The sequence below is a fragment of the Seriola lalandi genome, unplaced genomic scaffold (genome assembly GCF_002814215.2).
Source record: "Seriola lalandi dorsalis isolate HSWRI2012SDOR001 ecotype SW California unplaced genomic scaffold, Sedor1 jcf7180002054901, whole genome shotgun sequence".
Taxonomy (NCBI): Eukaryota; Metazoa; Chordata; class Actinopteri; order Carangiformes; family Carangidae; genus Seriola; species Seriola lalandi.
In genome coordinates this window covers 5,346,248-5,368,809 of record NW_019525453.1, presented here as the reverse complement: position 1 = coordinate 5,368,809, position 22,562 = coordinate 5,346,248, and the positions used below count along the sequence as shown (strand labels likewise).

Sequence of the window (22,562 nt, the reverse complement as noted above, 5' to 3'; positions counted from 1 at the left end):
AGGAAACCTTATTACAAAATAAAACAGGAAGTGAGAAAGTCCAAAATAAAACAAACCATGACAACATTAGCAACCAAGTCTGTTGTGACTGGGCCTTTATAGGGCTACAATCCACATTTTTCCAATATGAATTGATCTATTGATATTTTTTCTGATTAATAAATTGTGTTTATATTAGTGTCAATGAACAATCAATAGTGACAGCACAGTGTAACATTTTCTGATGGCTTGTTTTGGTCTAAAAACCAAAAGATATTTAGTTTACAATGATATAAAACAGATCAAACTTTACCCTCAAGTATGAAATTTCTTCATTTTCTGTGGATCAGCTATTTGAGTAATGAACTAACTGTCTCCAGACTAGTCTTTAATGTCATGATGAGACTTTATCTGAGCTGTACCACTGACGATGAATCAGTAACTGACTGCTTGGACTGTGTGGACTAATGTCATCATGATACCAAGAGTTCAGAGCGAGAAAATTATCCTCTACAGCTGAAAAACATTCCTCTACACTCTCAATATACACCTAGAGCGTTAGTGTGATGACACCTTTCTCTGTCTTGGTTTTCGGTTTTCCAAGAGGAGCGTCGCTATTCATAAATCCTGGTCAGGCCGTCCAGGATCATTAAACAGATTTTTGTTTCCTGGGGGATTTTCGCTTTAAGTGGCGTTGCCAATGCCAGACAGTCACATAAAAATGGAAGAGTGGCTTCCGTGACGATTTGCACTCAAGCTCCTGCATGGCACAGTGTGTGAGATTTCTCATCCCTGACACGCCAGCCGCTCTGGGAGCCATTTGTAACAGGATAACGACACCCCCTGAAATGTTAAGGTGATAGATTTTGTCACAAGATTTTTTTTCTCTAGCTTGATGCATGCAGAGATAGCAGCCGCACACACACTCACACACACACACATTTACCAGTGATCCATGGGCATCCACAACACATTCATTCCTTTGTTTAAAACAGGAAAATGCTTGTGAATTTAACTGATGCATCCTGTTGTATATGTTGTGTGTCTCTGTATAGAATGTGTTAGTATGTTGACAGTTACATGAAATGAGCATCAATACTGTTGGTCTCCTGCCAGCTGGTGTTGTTATTGTGATGAGGTGATGAGTCAGTACAGTGGACTTCATTATGGTTTCTGCTACACACAGCAACTCTGTGTCTCTTCTCCTCACGTCACTGGTATTGTTTCAGTGGAGAACACACACACACACACGGACATACTGGGAAAGAGAAAGCAGGTTTATATGTTGACTTGCAGTCGTTGTCATGGTTTCTGTGCAGGTTGGAAAGGCCCTGGAGGTCATAGGTCATAGTTTGTAGAATGTGACATCTTGAAATGAGAATTGTGAACGTTTAACTTCAGGTTTGTTGCTTTAGATGAGATGCGATATAAAGGGGGGGAGAAGAAGGCCTTGCTGTAAGTTGGAAATTGTGACACTAGCCCACACACACACACACACACACACACACACACACACACACACACACACACGCATACACACACAAACACAAACACAGACACACAGATGCTGACCCGAATATAGATGTATGGATGGATTCCGCTCTGTTGCATCTCGCTTGCAAGGCCTCAAGGCTTTTGCTGTTGATGGGTGTGTGTGTGTGTGTGTGTGTGTGTGTGTGTGTGTGTGTGTGTGTGTATATGCACCACTGACCATTCAGCAGCGCTGACTGTGAGATTCCCCTTTGCTTCCCCACACAGACAGACAGACAGACAGACAGACAGGTCGCCGGGCAGACAGATAGGAAGGTAAATGTAGTGACAGACAGCCACTGACATCATCTGGCCAACAGCCGGTTTCTGTGAGGAAACATATGTCGCCTGATCACAGGAGACAAAAGACAGGGAAGAGAGGCAGGGTTAGATTGACGTGCTACATTAGCTTTGAAAGCCTTTTTCAGGAAGAGCTATTTGGAAATTTGTTTTGTAATAATTCGGAAAGACGTAGATACAGTGGAGTTTATACAAGTTTGGCTGCTGACATGCTGTTTTCAGTAATGCATGTTACACGTTGACAATAATACAACCATAGTTTAGAGCCAGAAGATGAAATGACTATTCTTTTTTTTTTCTGATATTGGTAAGCTTGATACGACCAATGGAATATCTGTGTAAAATCACCAAAAATCCTAATCCCCAAATAACTAAACTGGTGTTCGGTGCAATAAACTGTGACCTGATGTTGACATTACATCCTAACAGATACTAGACTTCGAAGCTGAAATCAATACCTGACAGTTGAGACAAAGAAAATCTGATAAAATGTATCTGCCGTTTTTAATTTTCAAACAAGGCTCCCTTAAATATTCGTAGCAAAGTAGAAATGTACCAAGCAGAACTCATCAGTGCACTCTGTTGGACAAACTATGTCATGGTGCCACAGTTTGTGTTTACGGCAAACATATCTCAGGCGTTCATGTACTGAAAGTTTTTGTGTCAGACCAAACACACAAGTGAATACTTTGGCGATTCATTTAATCATACAGAGCAGCGGACCGGGACTTATCCCTGTTACATAACTCAGAGATGCACAAAATAAACTTTTCCAACATTCTTCTCTACGTTCGAAACATGGGAAACAAAGACCATTGAGAAGGACTCATCACACCATCATACCATCACAATAAACAACAGTTTCACTTCCAAGTAGTTGAACAATAACATGGAAATATCACTCCAACCCCCGTATAAGGAAGGGTATGAGTTTTTAGTGCCTCTTATCTCTCTAATAATAAAGATATTATCTTCTCTGATAATATGGTGACGCAGTATTTATACCCTTTTATTACAGATTTATTATTCCATATTATTTATGCTCTCTTATTGGCATCAACATAGGATGATGGTGTGGGTATATGTGTGTACTTGTCTCTGGGGGGGGGGGGGGGGGGGGGGTTACACTGCAAAGGTTGTATTTACTCCTCATGCCCTAATAATGATGCATACTACCAACTGTCCCTCCCCCTTCTCTCACTGTTTCTCACTTTCTTCCTCTCTTCCATTTTTCCTTCCTATCGCTCCTTTCCTCCTTCTCTCTCTTCGCCCACTTCCTCTCTCACCTCCCTTTCTCTTTGTCCAAGTGGGCTTGTGCCTGCCATACTCTAAAAATAGCCTTTGTCATCTCAGAAGCTCTCATGCCATCCTCCATCGCTGTCACAACGCAGGCACACACAGACACACACACACACACACACACACACACACACACACAGAGCTGAGTGGTGTATATGATGGCTCCTGAAAGGCAAGACATTGTGTTTATGTGGTTTTACAACACGACACACTTTGTTTTCACTTGACAAAATCTCTGTTTATGAGTTGCACTGAGCTCAAATACACAAACAATCCTGACTCTTTATTCCGGTTAGAAGACGATCAGGTGTCGGATGAGCTCGGAAAATTTGAGTCACGCAAACTGTAATGATAAACTCGGGACAAAACGACTCTCTCATTACGACAGTGAGTAGTTTACAATGTTTAGAACGCACAGGGGGAGGGGACCCTGGCAGTTAATTAGCAGACTGTAATTTTCTCAAAGACAAACATTGTTTTTTTTCCACTGTGGATTTTCTCCAGTCTTTCTGAACAGAGAAATTGGTGTTAATTGCAGAGGGCGTCCGTGTCAGTGTTTACAGACGAGGTGTATCGGAAAATGAGCTAAAAAACAAATGGACGGATGATTAGATTTATAAAAATGAATTTGGTTGTGACCCATCCGCTGCTCTCTGACCTCTTTGCATCTGCAACTTTGAAGTTGTAATTGAATTATTTAGCTCTCTGTCTCACAGCTGCTGCTGCTGCTGCTGCTGCTGCTGAGGTGTGAGAGAAGGAAGTTAGTGTGTGTGCCTTTAGACCTATTCAGATTGAGCTGCTTAGAACCATTAACACAAGACCAAATCAGAGAATGACCTTCAACTGGTTAACAAGGGTTCAAGCATCCTCCAACTGAATCACTAAAAGTCTGACCTTTGACCTTCATGTGGAAGGGAACAAGCGAGGAGAGAACTTGTTTTATATACTTTCAACTTCTATCATGTATGAGTAGAAAGATTGTGACGAATGAATCGTGTGTTGTTAGCTACACAGGCAACGAAATCCTTCAGATTTGTGTTAAAGTCTCATCGCAGTATCTGCATCGGTAAATACAACAGAGGTGTTTTTAAGTGCATAAACTATGTCCAGATATCAGGTGGATTTAAATATGGACTTGAGGTCAACTCAGTTTATCCTGAATTTGTCAAAGTACTCTGTAAATAAAGTGGCCTTGTTAATCAACGGCGTGGCCCTCCTCTTCCTTGTAGTGCTCTGGAGGAGGACATTATTAGATAAGGAGCGTGGCTTTCCCTCCTCTCCTGCAAAACCACAACAACATCATCATGTTTAAATTGTTTTCAGTGAAAATCAAATGCAAAAATTACCTTTTTTTTTTTTTTTTCAACTGTAAGATAAAGACGTTGGTAAAGTTGGTTGAATCCATTTGTGGTTATGTTGGGAATCTCTCACCCAGCAACATCTAGATTTCATTCCTCATGGGCACAGCATGTCAGATAACGCGGCTGCCAGATCACAGACACGGGAAGCTTGTGTTTTTCAGATACGGTTGATCAAAAACATTTAATTATAGCAGCTAATCTGAACACAACCACAATGACTTATAAAAAAAAATAAAAAAACAGTTCATGTTCTGCATCAGCACTGAAAAGTCAGAATTATTTTTTACTTGGACAGTTATAAATGTTTGAGAAGTCATTTTATTGAGTACTAAGGCTGATAACAGGGGTTCAGTAACAGGTACAAATACCCACAGAGACACGTGACTCAACAGCATGTGAAGACACATGTCGTCCATGTATCAGTACAAACACTGACCTCAGTTAAATGGAGGAACAGAGAAAAGATTCCGTCCTCACGATGAGGTGTGTATTTAAATGGGACTATACGTCCTTCATGTAAATGTAAATCTTTCAATTAGGCACATACTAATTGAAAGATGCACATTCTAGCTTCTGTCTATGAGAGAAGCAATGACTGGTGTTCCTGAGACGTGGATGGGGTAATCAGTCATCGATCCTGAGATCAGTTTGCCAGGCTGCAACCAAAAGACTCGAGAGCTGGATCAGGTCAGGATCGTTGATGGTGAAAATAAGACGTGATTTATAGAGGTTTTACTGTGACGTCATCAGTGAAAGTACGACTCGGCGATATTCGGCAGTATGATCGTGCTACAGGTGATTCAGCAAATTGATGGTGTTACCTCCGTGTTGCATTCACCGCTGTCTGCTAGTCATGACTGATAAGACCCAATCAGGAGGTGTCACTGTGTCCGCGTCCCGACTAAAGTGCGTCCAGCAGCGTTTCAAACAGTCTCCATATTAACGGCTTGAAAACTTTGGAGTAGTGTGGACACCAGGCGTAAACGTAGCAAAAGTGATGCGTTTCTAAAACTAAAAAGGTATTAGTGTGGACACAGCCTGAGGCTCAGTGTTTGTGCTCATGTTAACCATATCGAGTGACCGCAGACTAACGTCAGTTGGACGGGGGGAAGAGGCACGCGACTGAACACACAGCTTGTGAACACACAGATTGAGGAAAGCATTAACAGAAGCAACATTATCTCAGGTTCTAAATGCCAGTTTTGACACATTTTCACTTAATCGCCCCGCCCTGAGTGAAAGTGACATCCACAGACTTCTGAATGAATTTAATGTCATAAATGTGGTTATAAATGTCAGGAATCTAATGTGAAGGAGCGATGGCAGCAGCAATGGGAACAGAGAGGCGAACAGACCCAGTTACCTCTCAGACGGTCCACACAGAGCGGGTGAGGTACCTGGGAGAAGCGAATAGAGAAAAAAAAGGGAGAGAGAACGGTTCGTACTGTTCATCTTAATTAACACATTAATTCACTACACAACGAAATCAGAGCACAGCTGATTATTTATAGCAGTCAGCTGGCAAAGCTACAGACTGTTTGTAGTGCAGGTGTTCTTTAAATGGGTCACAGACTTGTCTGTTACTCGTGGGTCCCTGTGTCAGGAGAATACAGCTGGCTCTGTATTTGCACGCTCCTCAGGGTGAGAATAAATACACATTAAAATGAGATCCTTGACTTTAATAAATGGGACTCAGATCTGAGCCATTCAGACAGCTTGCGGATGTTTTACTTCTCTCTGAGTTAGATGGAGATAAGACTGAAGCAGCAGCGAGCACAAACGCATGAATGTTTGCATGCAGATTCAGAAGTGTGATGGGTTTTTAGACACACACACACACACGCACTCAGACGTGACTGAGCAGCCGTAAATGCTGAATTCATGTCTGAGGAGGTTGGATGAGTCGTGCAGACTGGAGGCACGCTGTAAATAATGAACCGTACTCTAGACATCCAGAGAGAAGCCAAAGGAGGTTGCGTGTTCTGTTCTGTCGTGTGGTATTTTCTCACCGTCTCCATCTCACTCTTCCCTCTCCACCCACGCCTCCGTCTTCCTCTTTCCTCCTCTTTTTGGCCCCTGAGCGGAGCGGGGAGAGGCTTTTTAAAAGGTGGCTTCAGACCGCACAAGCATACTGTGGATTTATCTCGCCAAGCACTAGCCATTCTGGACACACCACTGCTGAGAGAAGATAAAGCGAGCAAGTCCTCCTCTTCTTCTCTGTTTCTCTGCCTGGCTTTGGCTTTGAATTGCATCACAAGGAGCAGAGGGGTAGCCCTCAGGTCTACCTGCCAAACCCGGCAGCCAGCAGTGAGTCACACTCTGCTTCCCGCTCTGCTTGGCCGCTTCTCTGTATCTGATTAGACTCTATTGAAAAGGCAGAAAATGGCAGTGGTGGAATGCGCCAGACATGACATTTTTTGTGCTGTTAGGATAAATACCTGTCTTTTTAGCCTATTCCAGCAGCAGCTAGACTGATCTGGGTTATTGATAGTCTGATGTATTAACCTCTCATGCCAGCCTCCTCTTCTTCAATCTTTTCCTTTAATGCCAACACCTATTCTCCTCACCCCCCCCCCCCCCCCCCCCCGAGGCATGAAATACTGTATGTTTCCACACTCAATAGTGCCATCTGCTGTCATGCTGTCATACTTGCTCCTCGTGCGGAGTTAGTGCTGCCAGATGGGTGTTTCGTAACCGCCGATAAACCAGGGTCAGGGACAGGTTTGCTCCAAATTCCACTTAAATCACAAAGCAGAATGATTGTGCGCTGTCCAGGAATCTAAGCTGATTCCTGGAAGGTGCACAATCATTCATAATGGACACCAGCGATTCAGAGCAGGTTAAATGTCCTTTTGGTTTATCTACGATTGGCATGCGGTGTCACTCTGAAGGGCTGACAGTCTCCTCCCTCTCCTCCACCACCTCCAAAACACACACGACCAGCGCGCTCGTCACACTCATCGTCCGCGGTTTATGTTTCCATCAAGTGGCCCCTCTTCTTGTCAAGCCGACGGTGAAGCAATCTCACAGACCTTGACCATAAACAAAGGTCACGTGTATTAATGCTGTCTGATTCCACCTCCGTCTCATTACAGCGTCTTTGATCGCGTCAGACGCAGACGAGCCTCAGGCTGTTTTTCTCATGTGAGATAATCCGAATCGAATCTAAAGAGAATTTAAAGAGCTACTTCCATCCATAAACACACCACTGTCACACTGCCCCTCTGTCACCCACCATTACTGACACTTCCTCCCCTCCCCCCTCCTCCACGGCTCCTTCAGATCGATGCTCCAGCCTTCCTCTCTCGCTCCTGCTGTCTAAACCAATGTGTTTCAGCCATTTTCCGTGCCCAGATTTTTTGCATTTGGCAGTCACGTAAAATTCATACAACCGTCGTCACGTGTGTAACTCTCATTTCAACACTTTAAGTTAGGTCCGGTTAAACATCTCAGAAGACGACGGCTGGCGGGTGCGGGCGTTACACGTCGGCGAATCCAAGCGTTTCTGTCACTGGCTGAAACTGAACTTGTGACACTGACTTCAGTGCTTTATTTGTACTGTATGTAGGGGGCTGGGTGTTTGTGGAGGGTGGGGGTGAAGGAGGAACTCACCCTGAAAGTGTTGGGGCGGGGCGTCCTTTGTCCAGAAGACAGAATTACTGGAATTTCTCTGGAAGGAGGAAAATAACTTCTGCTCTAATGAAGACCACAGTCTGTGGATTTGGTCTTAAGTTACTCTGTCCAGAGTCCAGTTCCCGGGTTGATTTGGTAACACCTGTGGTTACCGCGGTAACAGCAAGCACAGTTTAATACAGCAGCAAACACTCGTTAAGCAGCTGCTTTGATAGAAATACAACAGAGGAGCAACTGGTGCATCTGCCAAGCAAGAAAGAGAGTCAGTCAATAATCTGCCCTTTTTTTTTTTAAATCATCATGTCATGAACAACTGTAATCTGATTTCATGCTGCACGTGCGAGTAGTTTTTCTTCCACAACACGGCACATTAAAGCCGGTCGAGGAGTGGGCGGTGTGCAACCTGTTGCCTACAACTCTTGAACTAAAAGCTCATTAGCTGCTGCTTGTTGTTCCTACGCAAAAAAAAAAAAAGAACTCATCCGTTGACGAGATGTGCACAAAATGACGCAGTTTCGATGAATAATCTTGTTCGGCTATCATCCCTGTCACAACACGTTGACTTTCCTGTGACACCTTAACAATGAAAGCCACCTAATGTTTTGTTTTTTTTGAGTGCTATTAATGTGAAGCAGCAGCAGCAAGAAATGTTGGGTTTGCATTAGCAGTAACTTAACATAACTTATCCGGCTGCAGTCAGGGCAAACATCACCTGACAGGAAATAGTGTGAGTAGGGTTGTAAACGTAAACTGCAGGAGCTTGCATGGCTAGCAGGCTAACAACAGCAATCTGCTGAACTGTAGAATTACACAGTGGTTTATCAGACATTTACTCATTACCTGTGTCAGCCGTCATCCTTTCTTCTTTGCCTATTGTATTAGTTCATCTGCAGCTGTAAAACAGAAGAAGAAGAGAAGAGAACAGTTAACAGTGAGGTTGATAGTGATGAATATAAAATGACAAAGAGTAACGCCTCATGAACAGGAATGGCAAACTCCACAATAAATAATTATAAATAAAAACTGCAACATAGAGGCAACTGAAAAGCTTCTGCTGAGAAATGCTGAGCATAAATAGTATCGACAGGGTAACAGAGGAACTTTAACGTGCTGTGTAACATATTGTAGTCAGTGTGGTTATTTATGAGGTTCAATAAGATTACAACAAGGTGACGTGTTTATTTCAGCAGTTATTGTTAAAAGTAGAATCACAACACAACTTGTTGAGCTTTGCTGACACTGATATCACAGCAGACACCTATCTGAGAGGAACAAGAGGATGATTAAAAATGCATCTTACAGAGCATGTGTGTGTGTGTGTGTGTTTGTGTGTGTGTGTGTGTGTGTGTGTGTGTGTATCTGCAGACCCTGGAGGCTTGGAAGCAGTAGCAGCTACAGCAGCGAGCTGGCTGGGTTTCTGTAGCTGCCTGGCATGTCACTGAGGGTTTATGTAACAGCACACGCAGGCTCCGTCTCTATCACGCAGAAACACACACACACACACACACACACACACACACACACTGTAAATACCCCAGCGATGGATTATGCATGTACTCCTCTTGCACTCTCCCTCTCAAGCCATCGCAATCTGCTCGCTGAAGTAGCATCTAAGCGATGCTTTGATGAAGCAATGTAAACAGCCATATGCAGAGACAGCCAGTCCTGTCAAGCCAAGGTCCTGCTCGTGCGTTTCTCCAAATAGGCTTGAGTGCATCTGACAATGTTAGCAAGGGGATGCATGAAACATAAGGCATTATGTACACAGCCCTCTGGTGCCACGGTGGAGTGACAGAAACCATAAGAAACATGTCAAAGCCAAAGCCTCATTTCTGAGTGTATCGCTAACGGGAAAATACAGACCTCAAGTGCTTTGAAGGACAAATTACAGTCTCAGACCGACCTTTACACCTGTGCTTGTCTGCTGGGGAGATGAATAGCCAACGGCAAAGCTACTACATATTGTTGATAAGAACAGCAGTATCCTGTAGGACCCTTAACCGAGGAGATGTGACCTTGTGGGCTTCATGGAAGCTGATTGGAAATATTAGACCATAAATTCTGATAAGATCTCGGATCTGTTCTGTTGTATTCTATTTTTAACTATTCTGTGATGCTCCAGTTTTGGTGGTCACTGAGCATTTAACAGCAAAGGATTCATTTTTCTGTGGCACCTTCTGTAGTCCTGCAGGTAATAACATTTATCCAAGGGGCAGAAAAATATTCAACTATCTCCATTGCATAGGGAGAGGGAATCTGAGCAGAAATGAGCTCTGAGGCTCCCAAAAGAGTGTGTGTGTGTGTGTGTGTGTGTGTGTGTGTGTGTGTGTGTGTGTGTGTGTGTGTTTGTGTGTGTGTGTGTGTGTGTGTGCGCGCACGTGCACACTTATGTTTTTATCATGAGTCTCTGGACTATGGAAGCAGCAGGGAGAATATAGAGATGGATAGATGTGGAATCAGACTCTATCAGTGGAAAACAGAGCAACAGACGACAGAGCGAGGCATCATCAGTGCGGTGGTGCAGGTCAGTTCATTATGGGAGAGTGAGCGCATGGAGGATCACTCATAGGGTCGTCCTCTGGGAGAGAGTGAGGACAGGGGCAGGTCTGTTTAGGCAGGTCCGTGGCTTTGTCAGGTGTGATTAATGACAGCAGGAATAAACAGATGCTTCTGGGTCTTAATTAAATTATTTGATCAAGATAAGATAAATGGAACAGAAGCTTAAAGTTATAACGTGGCGTTTACGATATTACTGATATCAAACACAATCTTTAGACTGTTTATGTCCGATGATGTTTTTCGTTCAATCATGAGTTCAGTGTTTCCACTTCATGTTTTTATACAAGTACAACTGTAAAAACCAAATGAAAACATGATTCTGTCTATTAAAAAACAAAAGATTAGCTGCTGACAATATAAAGAGCGGAAGGAAGTAGTCTGTCTTTATACCTGCATATTGACCACTAGCATCAAGGCTGACACGTTACCATGGCAATACTGTGGAAATAAGACTTTCATTATTGATGGAGCTGTAATTACACGTTGTAGGCACATGATTATAAAAATCAAGCTGCTCATGATGTGTTTGCGCCACCTAGCGGTAGACTGAAATGTTATAGACCACTACTTTAACAATGTAATGTTATGATTTCTGATTGCAGCTAATAGTGGCTTCCTTCTGTGTCATTATGTAACAAAGACTTTTGAGTTTAGCTTGAAAACAAATGATTTCTTCACTTTGGAAACAGAAATTTGACAAAAATCTTGACTCAAGGTCCACTTACTAGTATTCCTCAATGGACAGCTTTAGCTTAGTTGTCATGAGGAAGTCTGCAAGATGTGGATTGAAAGCTCAGGAATAAGCTTAGGACTCCAGGGGTTTTGTTCTGCTGATCAAATGATTACATCTCTACATAAACCATTTGGCTCTGCTAAGCTCTAAGTAGTGATATTATCAATTTATAAACCAAATAATCAATTAATTAAATGATAAAAGAATCAATAGATCAACTGAAAATGAAAGTAATTATTAGTTAATGGTCCAAAGAGCAAATAAAACTGACTGATTTATGACTGCAGTCTGTGAGGGGAGATGTCCTCGTGTATCAGAATGCTGGAAGCTGTTTCAGATCAGTTTCACTCATGAAGGTTTACATCGACCACTTTTAAAATGATTTTTTTTTTGGTACTCAGATAACAGTAATCCAGTTACACGCATATCCCAAACTGCAACAGAACGCACATATAGTAAATAAATCTTCATCGCGTTTAAATCCTGACCCTTGCGAGCTCATCATTGGAAGCTTTTAAGCTGCAAGATGTCTGTACAGCTTAACTGTTATCTGAAGAGCTGGCAGCACAGACCGGGCAACGCAAACACAAATCTGGATCGAACGCCGCTGTTACCTAACTCGGACGTTATTTTCAGACCCAAACACAAGTCGTTCCTTACTGACGAGCTTCTCAATGTGAGGATTTCTGTTGAATCACCGCCTTGTGCTGTATTATTCATCCGTTCTCGTGGTGTAGCGGTCAGTCACTGCTCTGTTAGTGTGAAACGGCCTTCGTTTAAGTGGGACTAGGGAGGTGTGTCTTTCTCTGTCGCACTATTACTCTCCCACTCTCTCTTTTTATTTTCCTTTCTTCCTGTGGTGCCAGCTTGCAAGCTGATTATGAAGGCTTTAATGTTCCATTTAACAGCAGCATGTTTTGGGTTGTGTGTGTGTGTGTGTGTGTGTGTGTGTGTGTGGTTGTTGGGTATCTGTTTGACAGAATAGGCCTCACTGACGCACACAAACACAGCGACATTAGCTTTTATTAGGCCAGCTGTGCCTGTCCGCCTGGCTCTACCCTGAGTGGGCAGAAGCAGTCTGGCATTCAGCCTGTCCTTTGATGGCCGGCTCCAAACAGCCGTATCAAACAGCCATAATGGCAAATAGGAGGCAAATCAGGAGAGGAATAAGACTTAACGGAAATGTTAACAGCCTAATATCCATAGCTGTAAAGGCAAGGAAACAGTAGCTTCAAGTCCTGACTGGGTCGTTTTGGTTGTTAAACGGTTATTGTGTGCCATCTAGTGAAGGTTTTGTTTTCCATCCTGGACGTTTGCTGCCTGTTTCCACGTGTTTTCCATCTGTGACATCTGACAACGCTTTTACATGTGGCAGAGACAGGAAAGATGGAGTGAATTTCACAGTCTCATCCCCCTGCCCCACTTACTTTCTTTCTTTCTTTCTTCGCTGAGTTTTTACATAACAAAGTGTTTCGTAACTTGGCAGATTGTCGTAGAGCCGCAGTGGCTTTCTCCCCTCCTCCGTTAAACATCCCCCTTTCCCTTCTCTGACACCTTTCTTCCTGCCCTCTTCCTTCCCTCCCCTCAATTTTTCCTTCCCACGTCGCCCTGTCCGTCCACGTGCCTCCTCCAGGCCCAGGCAGATGAGCCGAGGCAAGGCCATACGGGGACAGGCAGGAGGCAGCGCTCATGGGAAGGAAGCCACGTCGCATTTGTGCAGAAAGTGTCGGGCAGCGTCCCGTTCATCCTGGCAGATTTGCGCCAGCCCCCTCCCTCCATCCTTGTCCCGAGGCGGGTTGCTCTCCTCAAATTAGTTTGGCTTCTCCTGAGCAGATGAGCAGATCAGGACCCAGACCGGGGGAAACTGAGCTCCACTGCCGTCACACTCCCTCTAACACTCTCTCTGTCACTCTCATTTTAGTCAGATCCTCCATCTTTTCTTTCCTGTTTTCATTCATGCTCCGCCCTCCATGTCCTCCGTCTGTTAACTTCTCTCTGCAGTCTGATGGGTTTGCTACTGCAGCAGAATTTACATGGGTGGGACCTTATTGCAGATGGGCAGCTTTGCAACCTGAACTGACTCTCCCTGCCTAACCCTGCCTTCCTTTGTCTCTATTTCTTTCTCCTCCTCCCTCCTCTCTTTCCTCTCCCATCCACTGCACTCTCTCCTTTCCCATTAGGATTCATGGCCTCGCACCTCCCACCCCCGCACCCCCCTTGTCGTGACTCCAGACAGTTTGTGCGTGTTGTGGGGCTTGTTGCTCTAAGGAGAGGCTAGGGCAGCGTCCTTGCCTTTTTCTGTGTATGAGCCTGTCTACTGCGCTCACGGACAAGGACACAGTGTTGAACAGCCTCGTACTGCCTAAAACAAAAGTACACGTGCCTCTGATGGCTTACTGAGACTGCAGCGGATATTTTTTTATCTGCTTTTGAAAGTTTTGCCTTCTTTTTTTTTTTTTGGAGAGCAATATTTTTCATATTAATAATTGATCAAATGAATGTGTGTAATTCAACAGTGGCCTCTCATAGTGACTAACCCACACATAATTATCACCTGACCCTTAAGTCCCCTGCGGCTGCAAAGCTTCTCAGAAATTCATTGTTTTGGTTTAAGGACCCATAACTTGACTGTTTGGATTCACTCTCGACAACATTTTTAGACGCAACAGGAAGTGAAAAAGCTCTAAAAACTCACCAAAGAAACAAATATTTCCTTCTGGAGTTGGAGGGAACCAAAGTAGAGCTCAAAGGAGAGTGAATACGAGACTTAGATTCTTAAACTGATAGTTTGGGTTACTTGACATGGGGTTGTGTGAGGTGCTTATCTATAGTCAGTGTATTACCTGTAGTAGATTTGGATTTGCGCGCTGCCAGGTTGTAGAAGCACGCAGGAGCACCGGCGCAGGAGCTGAGCTGTGCTGCTGTGGGCGGGGCAATTGGCAAAACAACGTTTTTTTAGCCACTTAAAAACATGTCCACAGAAAAAAACAATATCACTTTAATTGTACGCTTTATTTTGAATATTTCCACTGCTTTGTTTGCAGTCGAAGTGTGCCTTTCTTTGGAACTACATTTTGTGAACCGTTGAACTACCATATTAATACGCACAAGCGCAACTAAGGCGGATCTACTGCAGGTGATACACTGACTATATATACAGTAAGTACCTCACATGACCCCACGTCAGATCACCCAAACTATCACTTTAAAGGGTCGGAAACATGACTCCAGACCAATACTCATGCTCGTTGTAAATAAGCAACTGTTTTCCATCATGTTAGCCATCTCGTCTTTATAAGGTGATAATAACATGTCAGTATTGAGATTACACTGTGTTTCCACTGCTCTCAAGTAGACAAAAAAAATCAATTAATGCAGGTTTAAGATTTACAATAGTAGAAATTCCAGGAACACGTCCAGCCAAGCACAAGGTTAGATCTATAGTTTGCATATCAGTTATTAACAACATTTAACCTTTTAGGGCCTTACTTATAAAACCTGACTTCCTTCTGAAAATGTGCGATTCCTTTTAGTTTTAGTCCAGCAAATGTCAGCACAGGATCTGCTGACATTTGCTGGCAGATATATTTTAAAATGAAGACGGTCGTTCTTTTCCTCTGAGTTGATTCTTGCTGACTTAACAAATTCATGCTTGCAGAATTCACTGTATATGAGCAAACAAAGCCAAATAGGTAGCACAAAGTTCAAGAAAACCTGGGTTTCTTTTTCAGTGATTTCTTTGTTTCTGTCCTTCCTAAAGATGTTGAATATATATTATTTATTTAAAAATTAACATCTCTTCCAGTTTGCTCCATTTCCTCGATGAAGGCTGTTTCTGCAACACCAGCTCTCTTTTGTTTACACAAGTCCTCAGAGAACAGCCGCGCTCAGCTTAGATTACCCATCGGCTCTAAGAGTTTTTACCAGAGAGGTCAAGTGGAAGGTTACATCTGATGAATCGCTCGGCTTCTCGCGGCCACCCACGGGGTTCATCGTCTACAGTGGATGACGAACCGAACCTGGGCTCGGCGGTCAACCACAGAGTTACTGCATTAACCTCTGATCTCCTGTACATGTGGCGCTGGGATGCACGTAGAGGGGATTTAAGGTTCTGACAGCGCTGAGAAAAGCTGATCCATAGCATTTCTCACTAAGTTATATACGGTCGACTTGGGCCGTAGATTGTGGTGACGTTGGACAGAAGCAGATCAAGGTTGAGTATGATCAGCATCCTTCTACATTTGTAAAGGACAAAAATAAATTCTGTTGTCTTGGTTTAGATTTGATTTTAGTTTCATTCATTTCTCATAGCAGATGAATGGCTCCTGGCCGCTGTGTGTCGTTGACCCCGACCTATAAGTCCTGGTACTGGATTGTAGACTCACATCAAAGGGAAAATTTATTTTATCATGAGTGTTTGATATATTTGAAAAATCTTGTGTATTTGTGTATGTTTGTTTAGAATTTAACAAGCCTTGCTAGTAGCTCTTAGTAACTGTGGTGATCTGAGCTAAATGCTAACATCAGCATGCTAACATGCTCACAATGACAATTTTAACATGGTCATGCTTTGCAGGTAATATTTACCATGTTCTCCATTTTAGTTTGTTAGCAGCATGCTAACAAACTAAAATGTTTGTTTTAGTTTATATTTTAGTTTGTTATCAGCATGCTATCATTTGATAATTAGCAATAAACACAAAGCAGCTGAGGCTGATGTGAAAGCATAGACTGTAGTGTGAAAGTCACTTTGCAGGTACTTTGTCATTAACCAAAGTATTGGACAAATCATAATTTTGACCTGATAATGGCACTAGATGATATTAAGGTGTTACCAAGTTATTACAGTTTATCAAAATGAAATATAACAGTGAGAATATGAGGCTGATTAGACCCACAAGACCCATTAAAAGCCCAATTTCATAAGTCTATTTAGCCTCAAGGCAACACCCATGTATCTTTAATTTTCAGGAAACACACAGTTTATAAGAGATATACAAATATAAGACTTTGTGCACAGACACAACAGGAAACTACTGCAGTGGGAAGTTTTGAGTTTTGAAAGAGAAGCTCTTATAACCTGAGGACTCATATTCATGTCACATGTGTCAGGACGTATTCAGTGTGTGAAAGTTTCTCCGAGCAGATGAATGGCTCCGCCAGCTCCTGGCTGCTGTGCGTCGGTGACCTGACCTTTCTCTGTCGGGGCCTAAGGGAGAAGACAGCTTCCCTTCGGGGATCAATAGAGACTACACTGTTGTTGTTGCCAATTTTAGAATTTCATATGCATCCCAGAGGAAGGACTGCAGGCTGTAGAGGGTTTGAAGTGACAGGTTTCTCAAGGTAACCGACTGTACGAAAAATCTGTAAGACGGTTTTAAGCCACCCGACAGTGTGGATGGTGACGTAAACATTCACAAGCACTGGATGGTAATGGGAAATCAAAGTTCACTAAATTAATGTAGATAATGAATATCCATTGATTTTAAATGCAGATAATTATTTGTCATTCCCAAATAACCACATCTGTTTTCAAAATGTAAACTTCCACATCTGACTGTGGCCTCACCCATTTTTATTTTTCACTTTTACCATACCGGGATTTTCAGCCTCTAATCCCCAATCCATGTGTTTATGACCTAACAGATCACGAGGTACATGCTAGTTTTGGAGTGTGAGTGCAAATGTGGTTTATTGTGGCACTACGGTCTTGCTTATGTTCCTGTTGGTTGGTGTTGTCATCAGTGAGAGAATCAAATTTCTGACTGTTAAAGTTGTAATGTAAAGTTTAGAGGCTCGTTTTACAGACCTGAAACTATTGGCAAATGCTACACAGCAAGAGGGTGACATTTTTTAGTTTCCTATGCTTTTCGTAAGTTCATGAAAAGGTTTGGGCGAACATTATTTTATGAGCCGATCGCAAAACAAGCCAACATTGACTTACGTTTCTATCTTTATTTCTTTTTCATTCCAGTTCTTCCCTTACGGTGACGCATCCAAGTTCGCCCAGCACGCCTTCAGGACCTTCGACAAGAACGGCGACGGCACCATCGACTTCAGAGAGTTCATCTGCGCGTTGTCCATCACATCACGAGGCAGCTTCGAGCAGAAACTCAACTGGGCCTTCAACATGTATGACCTGGACGGAGACGGCAAGATCACACGGGTGGAGATGCTGGAGATCATCGAGGTAAGCAAAACACAGTGCATTGATTTCACATATGTTACATCTGTTGAATTAATGTCCAATAAAATCCATACGTTTCAGTCAGAAGCACCATTTATTTGCCATAGTTTTCACATTCATCACATGCAATATTATTTTTAAATATTCCCTGCTGTTAGGTGGCTACAGTGTGTAAGCATGTGACACATTGACACATGCCTTGTTTTCTCTACAACCTGCTGAGTCACAAGGATGCAGCACATTTTAGTTAAAGGTTGTACAGCAGAGGGCCGAGCCCGCAGGGCCTGACAAGACACTGATTATTCATAAACACAAAGAATATGAAACAAGCAACAAGAGGCAGAAGTGCCCGTTTAGAGCCGACTCATCCAGAATTATAGGCACTTTGTTCGAGGAAGTCAGAAAGCTGCTCCCTGCCCCTCGCTCTCCGAGTTCATCCCAGTTCCCTTATTGAATTATTCATGATCTGTCATTTCCCTTTTTAACCCGTCTCGTGGATTGAGGAGAGACTTTTTGTTGTTCAGCAATAAAATGTACCTGTCTACCAACTTCATTTCTATTCGCTCACATGTGATGCTGTAGAAAGTATATTTTGATGAGACATATATTCACATCTCTGTAAAACATTTAAGATACAAAATTATTTTTGCAACCTGGGTTATTAAATAATGGTTTAACAGAAAGAGTATTCATACATGCAGATGGAAGTAATCAATTTTATTAAAAAAAAAGCATTAATACCTCGTTTATATTCAGCTTTTGAGTAGTAAAGCCCCAAACTGGATGGACGTATCTATAAATAGAGAATAAAGCTTTTTCATGCTTGTCGAGGGGAAACATGCAGAAATTGATAGTTCACATTTAGTTAAGACATACATGAAACTGCAGACTGTAGTTACTGTGCACTCTTATTATATATGCACATCACACTCTCTGTACAAATATAAACTCCAAGGTGCTACACAGCATCTAACACCTGATCCAGCTGTCCCATGTCTTCAGATAATGGTTCAACAGCAGGACATTTCATTTTTATTAAAAATGTGTTTCCTTGATTCCTGTTTCCTCACATTTCTCAGGAAACAACAAGTGAAGGAAACATGGATGCATTAAGAGACTCTGAGATGTTTCATATCTCTTTTAAAAAATCTGCTGTCCTCTTTCTCCCCCTGCAGGCGATCTACAAGATGGTGGGCACAGTGATCATGATGAAGATGAACGAGGACGGCCTGACGCCCGAGCAGAGGGTGGACAAGATCTTCTCCAAGATGGATAAGAACAACGACGACCAGATCTCGCTGGAGGAGTTCAAAGAGGCGGCCAAGAGCGACCCGTCCATCGTATTACTGCTGCAGTGTGACCTTCAGAAATAGGCCGGAGGGCGAGCGGAGCGCTCCACCAGCCGCCACGGACTGCACAGAAAGAATTTCATGTTCCATTCAGTTTGCAGCTATTTCCACTGAAAAAAAAAATATATGCTTGGACTACCTTTCAATGGATCTGCTTCTTGTGTTTGAAACACTCGTGTGCATGAGAATGTTATTTGCTATAAAAAGATCTACACACAACATACAAGAGTGTGCGGGTGCGAGAGTGCGGGTGCACACTTACACCACAGACAGATACACTAACAGAACACACACACATGCATACACAGTCTCTCACTACATATTAACACCTCGCACAAATAATATATATAGATATATAAATATGAATATATATTTAAATTATTTAAAGATCAACTGCCAAAATGTGAAGTGTGCAAAGTATTTTCCATACAGTTTCATTTTACTGGAGCTTGCGCATCAGTGATGTGCTACGTTGAATTTGCCGCTACTCTATTTATTGTTCCGAGTTTACTGATGCTAGCTGTATGTGTTTCATAATACTGAGTAACGTCAACCAAACCAAATTCCTATGATAATGTATCCGCCTCCAATACGACACTCTATCCATCGTCTCGAATATTAAATTAACTCTAGAAGAGATGGATTAGCGTTTGTCCAACTTTTCCTTCCAAAACATGCTTGTACCGTCGGTAAAATAAAAAATAAAAAAAAGTAAATGTAGTTAATTTGCATGCCTTTAGGTTCTGCCTTAAAAAGCTCCTCCTTTTGCATCCTGTAATGGAAGACAGAAAGCCTTATCAAAAGCAGCGCTGTGACACTTGTAGGTGGGAGAGGGAGGGAGAAAAAAAAATCATACTGCAGTAGGTCCTTCTACAGGTATCGTCGTGTGGGATGTAACTCGTGTGATCTGTCGAGGTGTTTTCTTTTGACTGCTTTAACTGTGGGAGCATGTTTCGTTGTAGATTAGCTGTAGTATATGTTGCTAAGAAATAAATCCCTGCCCCTGCATTTGAAAACACACTATCTCATTACAAATTAGGAGATGTTGCAAGTGGATGAATAAATCATTTTGAGACTATCAGAGATTTAAAAAAAAAAAAGGAGCTAAACTGATTAGTCTTTGAGAGAGAGATCGAACATTTAAAACAGGATTCTCCGGAGAATGAATGAAGCTTCCATTAGCTGGAGTTAGATTACATTAGAAACAAGGCAAAGTATTCATCTATAGTTGGAGAGCATCGTTATCAAACTTAGTTATAACTTAATGTGTCACCACATCCACTTATTTCCAATTAGCCTGCAGGCTGCATATCAATATGATGAATCGAGAGGAGTGTTTTTTTTTTTTTAGACTCTTTGAGTGTTAAAATAAGAGCAGAAATAAAGGCCAGTGCAGCATTTTAACTTTCTTGTTTGTCTTTTTCAGTGGAAGTAAATGAGTGCTTAAGTAGTGAGAGGAGCAGTGAAAGGCGTTTCATTACACACTGTAACTACTAGAGGGCAGCCCTAACTGTAAAGCCATGTGTTTAGTAGGTTGAACAATTCACCCTCCCCAACCTCCCCCTCAAAGTATTTCTCTCAATCAGTCAATCTTTTGTACTTTTTTACTCCCTTCTCTCACACATTGTACACGTACTAATGTATACTAAATGTAGAGAAGTTCAGTGAAGAGTGGTACCTCCTAGAAAATGATTCGGAAATAACCTCTAAGCTCACCTGTGTCTTTAACTAGGTTTACCTGGCTCTGTCTGAAAGCACCACACACACACTTTCCAAAACCTGTATTAATACTAGCAGTGTTTTAAGAGCTAAAGGGGGCTAAAGGAGATGTGATATGTCATAATAGACAGTATTGCAATAAAGAGCTAGCATACCAGTCATCATCGTCATCTCTCAGCAGCGTGGCTTGTCCCTGTCAAGTTTTTAATCTGAACTTCTTTACATGAACATCTTTGGCCAGACAATGTTTCTAATTACAACCCTATTATTGCTATCAAGATACCAAATGTAAGCAAAGGCAACCGTGTACAAGGATTCTTTTGTAGCATGTATTGTGTCCCTGACGACATGGCTGCACTACTCCCTGTGTTGTGATTTAATCTAATAAAAGGAACTCTATGGGCTCTCGTCTGGTCTGATAACTCAACACACCCTCGTTTCAAGCAACATCACATGTAGATCTACATCTATAGGCCGGTGGTTCTCAGCGTTTTTTTTTGTCTGATGTAGCTCAAGTACCACATCCTTCCTGTCATGTTCATTTCAATGAAGACAACAAAAAGGTGCATATAGTCAATAATAATCTTTAACACAATTGAAATGTCACTTTTACTTGTAGCTATCTCAACCACTTAACCATAATTTTAAGATAATTAATTCAACTATCTGTCCGTTACTTTTAGCTAATTATTTCAACCATTCATCCATTAATTTTGGCTCATTCTGCTAATGTTGATCGATTACTTTTAGCTCTCTATTTCAACCATTTATCCACCATCTTCAGCTTATTATTTCAACTCTTCATCCATTTAATTTGAAGAATGTTTATCCGCTGTTATTAGCTGACAATTTTAACCCAGACTTTATTTTGACTTTTCTGCTTGCTTGCTAACTAGTTCTCATGCAATTGCTATGGCAACAGATAAAATTATCTTGTGACTTTACTGTATTTCCTAAAGATCTGAAGAACATGCCAATGAGTACCAATATTTGAATTATCCACTAGTTTAGAATCACTGACATAGACTGTAGGTTGAAAGTGAAAGTTGAAGTGATACACTTCAAACAACAATGGGTTCCTACAAAGTCACTCCTCCAGTGGAAAAGTACAAAGTACATTCACTCAAACAGTTATACTTTTATGTAATGTTACATTTCTACTCCTCTACAAATATTGTACTCATTACTCCACTATATATATATATATTTTTTTTAGTTGATTACCAGTAGATTTAGATGGTACAAATGAATTATGCTGGTTCATTTTCAGTTGATCAACTCATTGTTTCATAAACATTTCTTAAACAAGAATAGAATATTGTTTTCTTTGTTTCTCAACGCAAGGGATACATTTAATGACTACCCTCCAATATTTAGGATTGTAAAGGCTGTGCGGATGCACTGCACATTTCTAAAATAATGGCCTTATCCAACCAGTAGAGGTCACTGTTGAGACAAAATGTTGTTTTTATTTTCTTAAAGAGCGGTGAGAAGCGTTTCTATTTTCCATATTTCTCTATGGAAACATGATTAGATGTTTGTTTTTCAAATGGGTTTACACTGACTGAAACTAGAAGGTAGAAAAGTAGTTTTAAAAGTACATCCCAAATCTTTTCAGGGGAAATGACTGAGAAAGGCAGCCATGTTTACCCATGACTCTTAAGCACAAAACCACTGATTGCACAGGGTTCACATAGAGGTTTGTATCCCCACACACAAACAGAAAACTCCAAACTAAAACCCCAGAGACTACATCATCACATGCCATTGAAAGCTTCAGGCAAACTTAATAGGACGACCCCCTAACCACTGCAAATGTGGGAAATGCTTTGTCTATTGATCTAAAAGGGTTCGCACAGAGGACAGCACTTCCACATTACATCTACAGTATGTAGAAGGGAAGAGATGAGAGC

At 41.9% G+C, this 22,562-nt stretch overlaps 1 protein-coding gene across 1 annotated transcript in view; it reads left to right on the top strand.

Annotated features, from left to right (window-relative positions):
* Positions 1–21,053, top strand: part of vsnl1a (visinin-like 1a) — a 32,627-nt gene extending 11,574 nt beyond the window's left edge. Inside the window, exons 3-4 of the mRNA XM_023430191.2 lie at positions 17,369–17,584; positions 18,757–21,053. Of these exons, the coding sequence (XP_023285959.1) occupies positions 17,369–17,584; positions 18,757–18,954 (414 nt within the window). The 3' untranslated portion in view covers positions 18,955–21,053. The remainder of the gene's footprint in view (positions 1–17,368; positions 17,585–18,756) is intronic.
* The last annotated feature ends 1,509 nt before the right edge of the window (positions 21,054–22,562 follow it).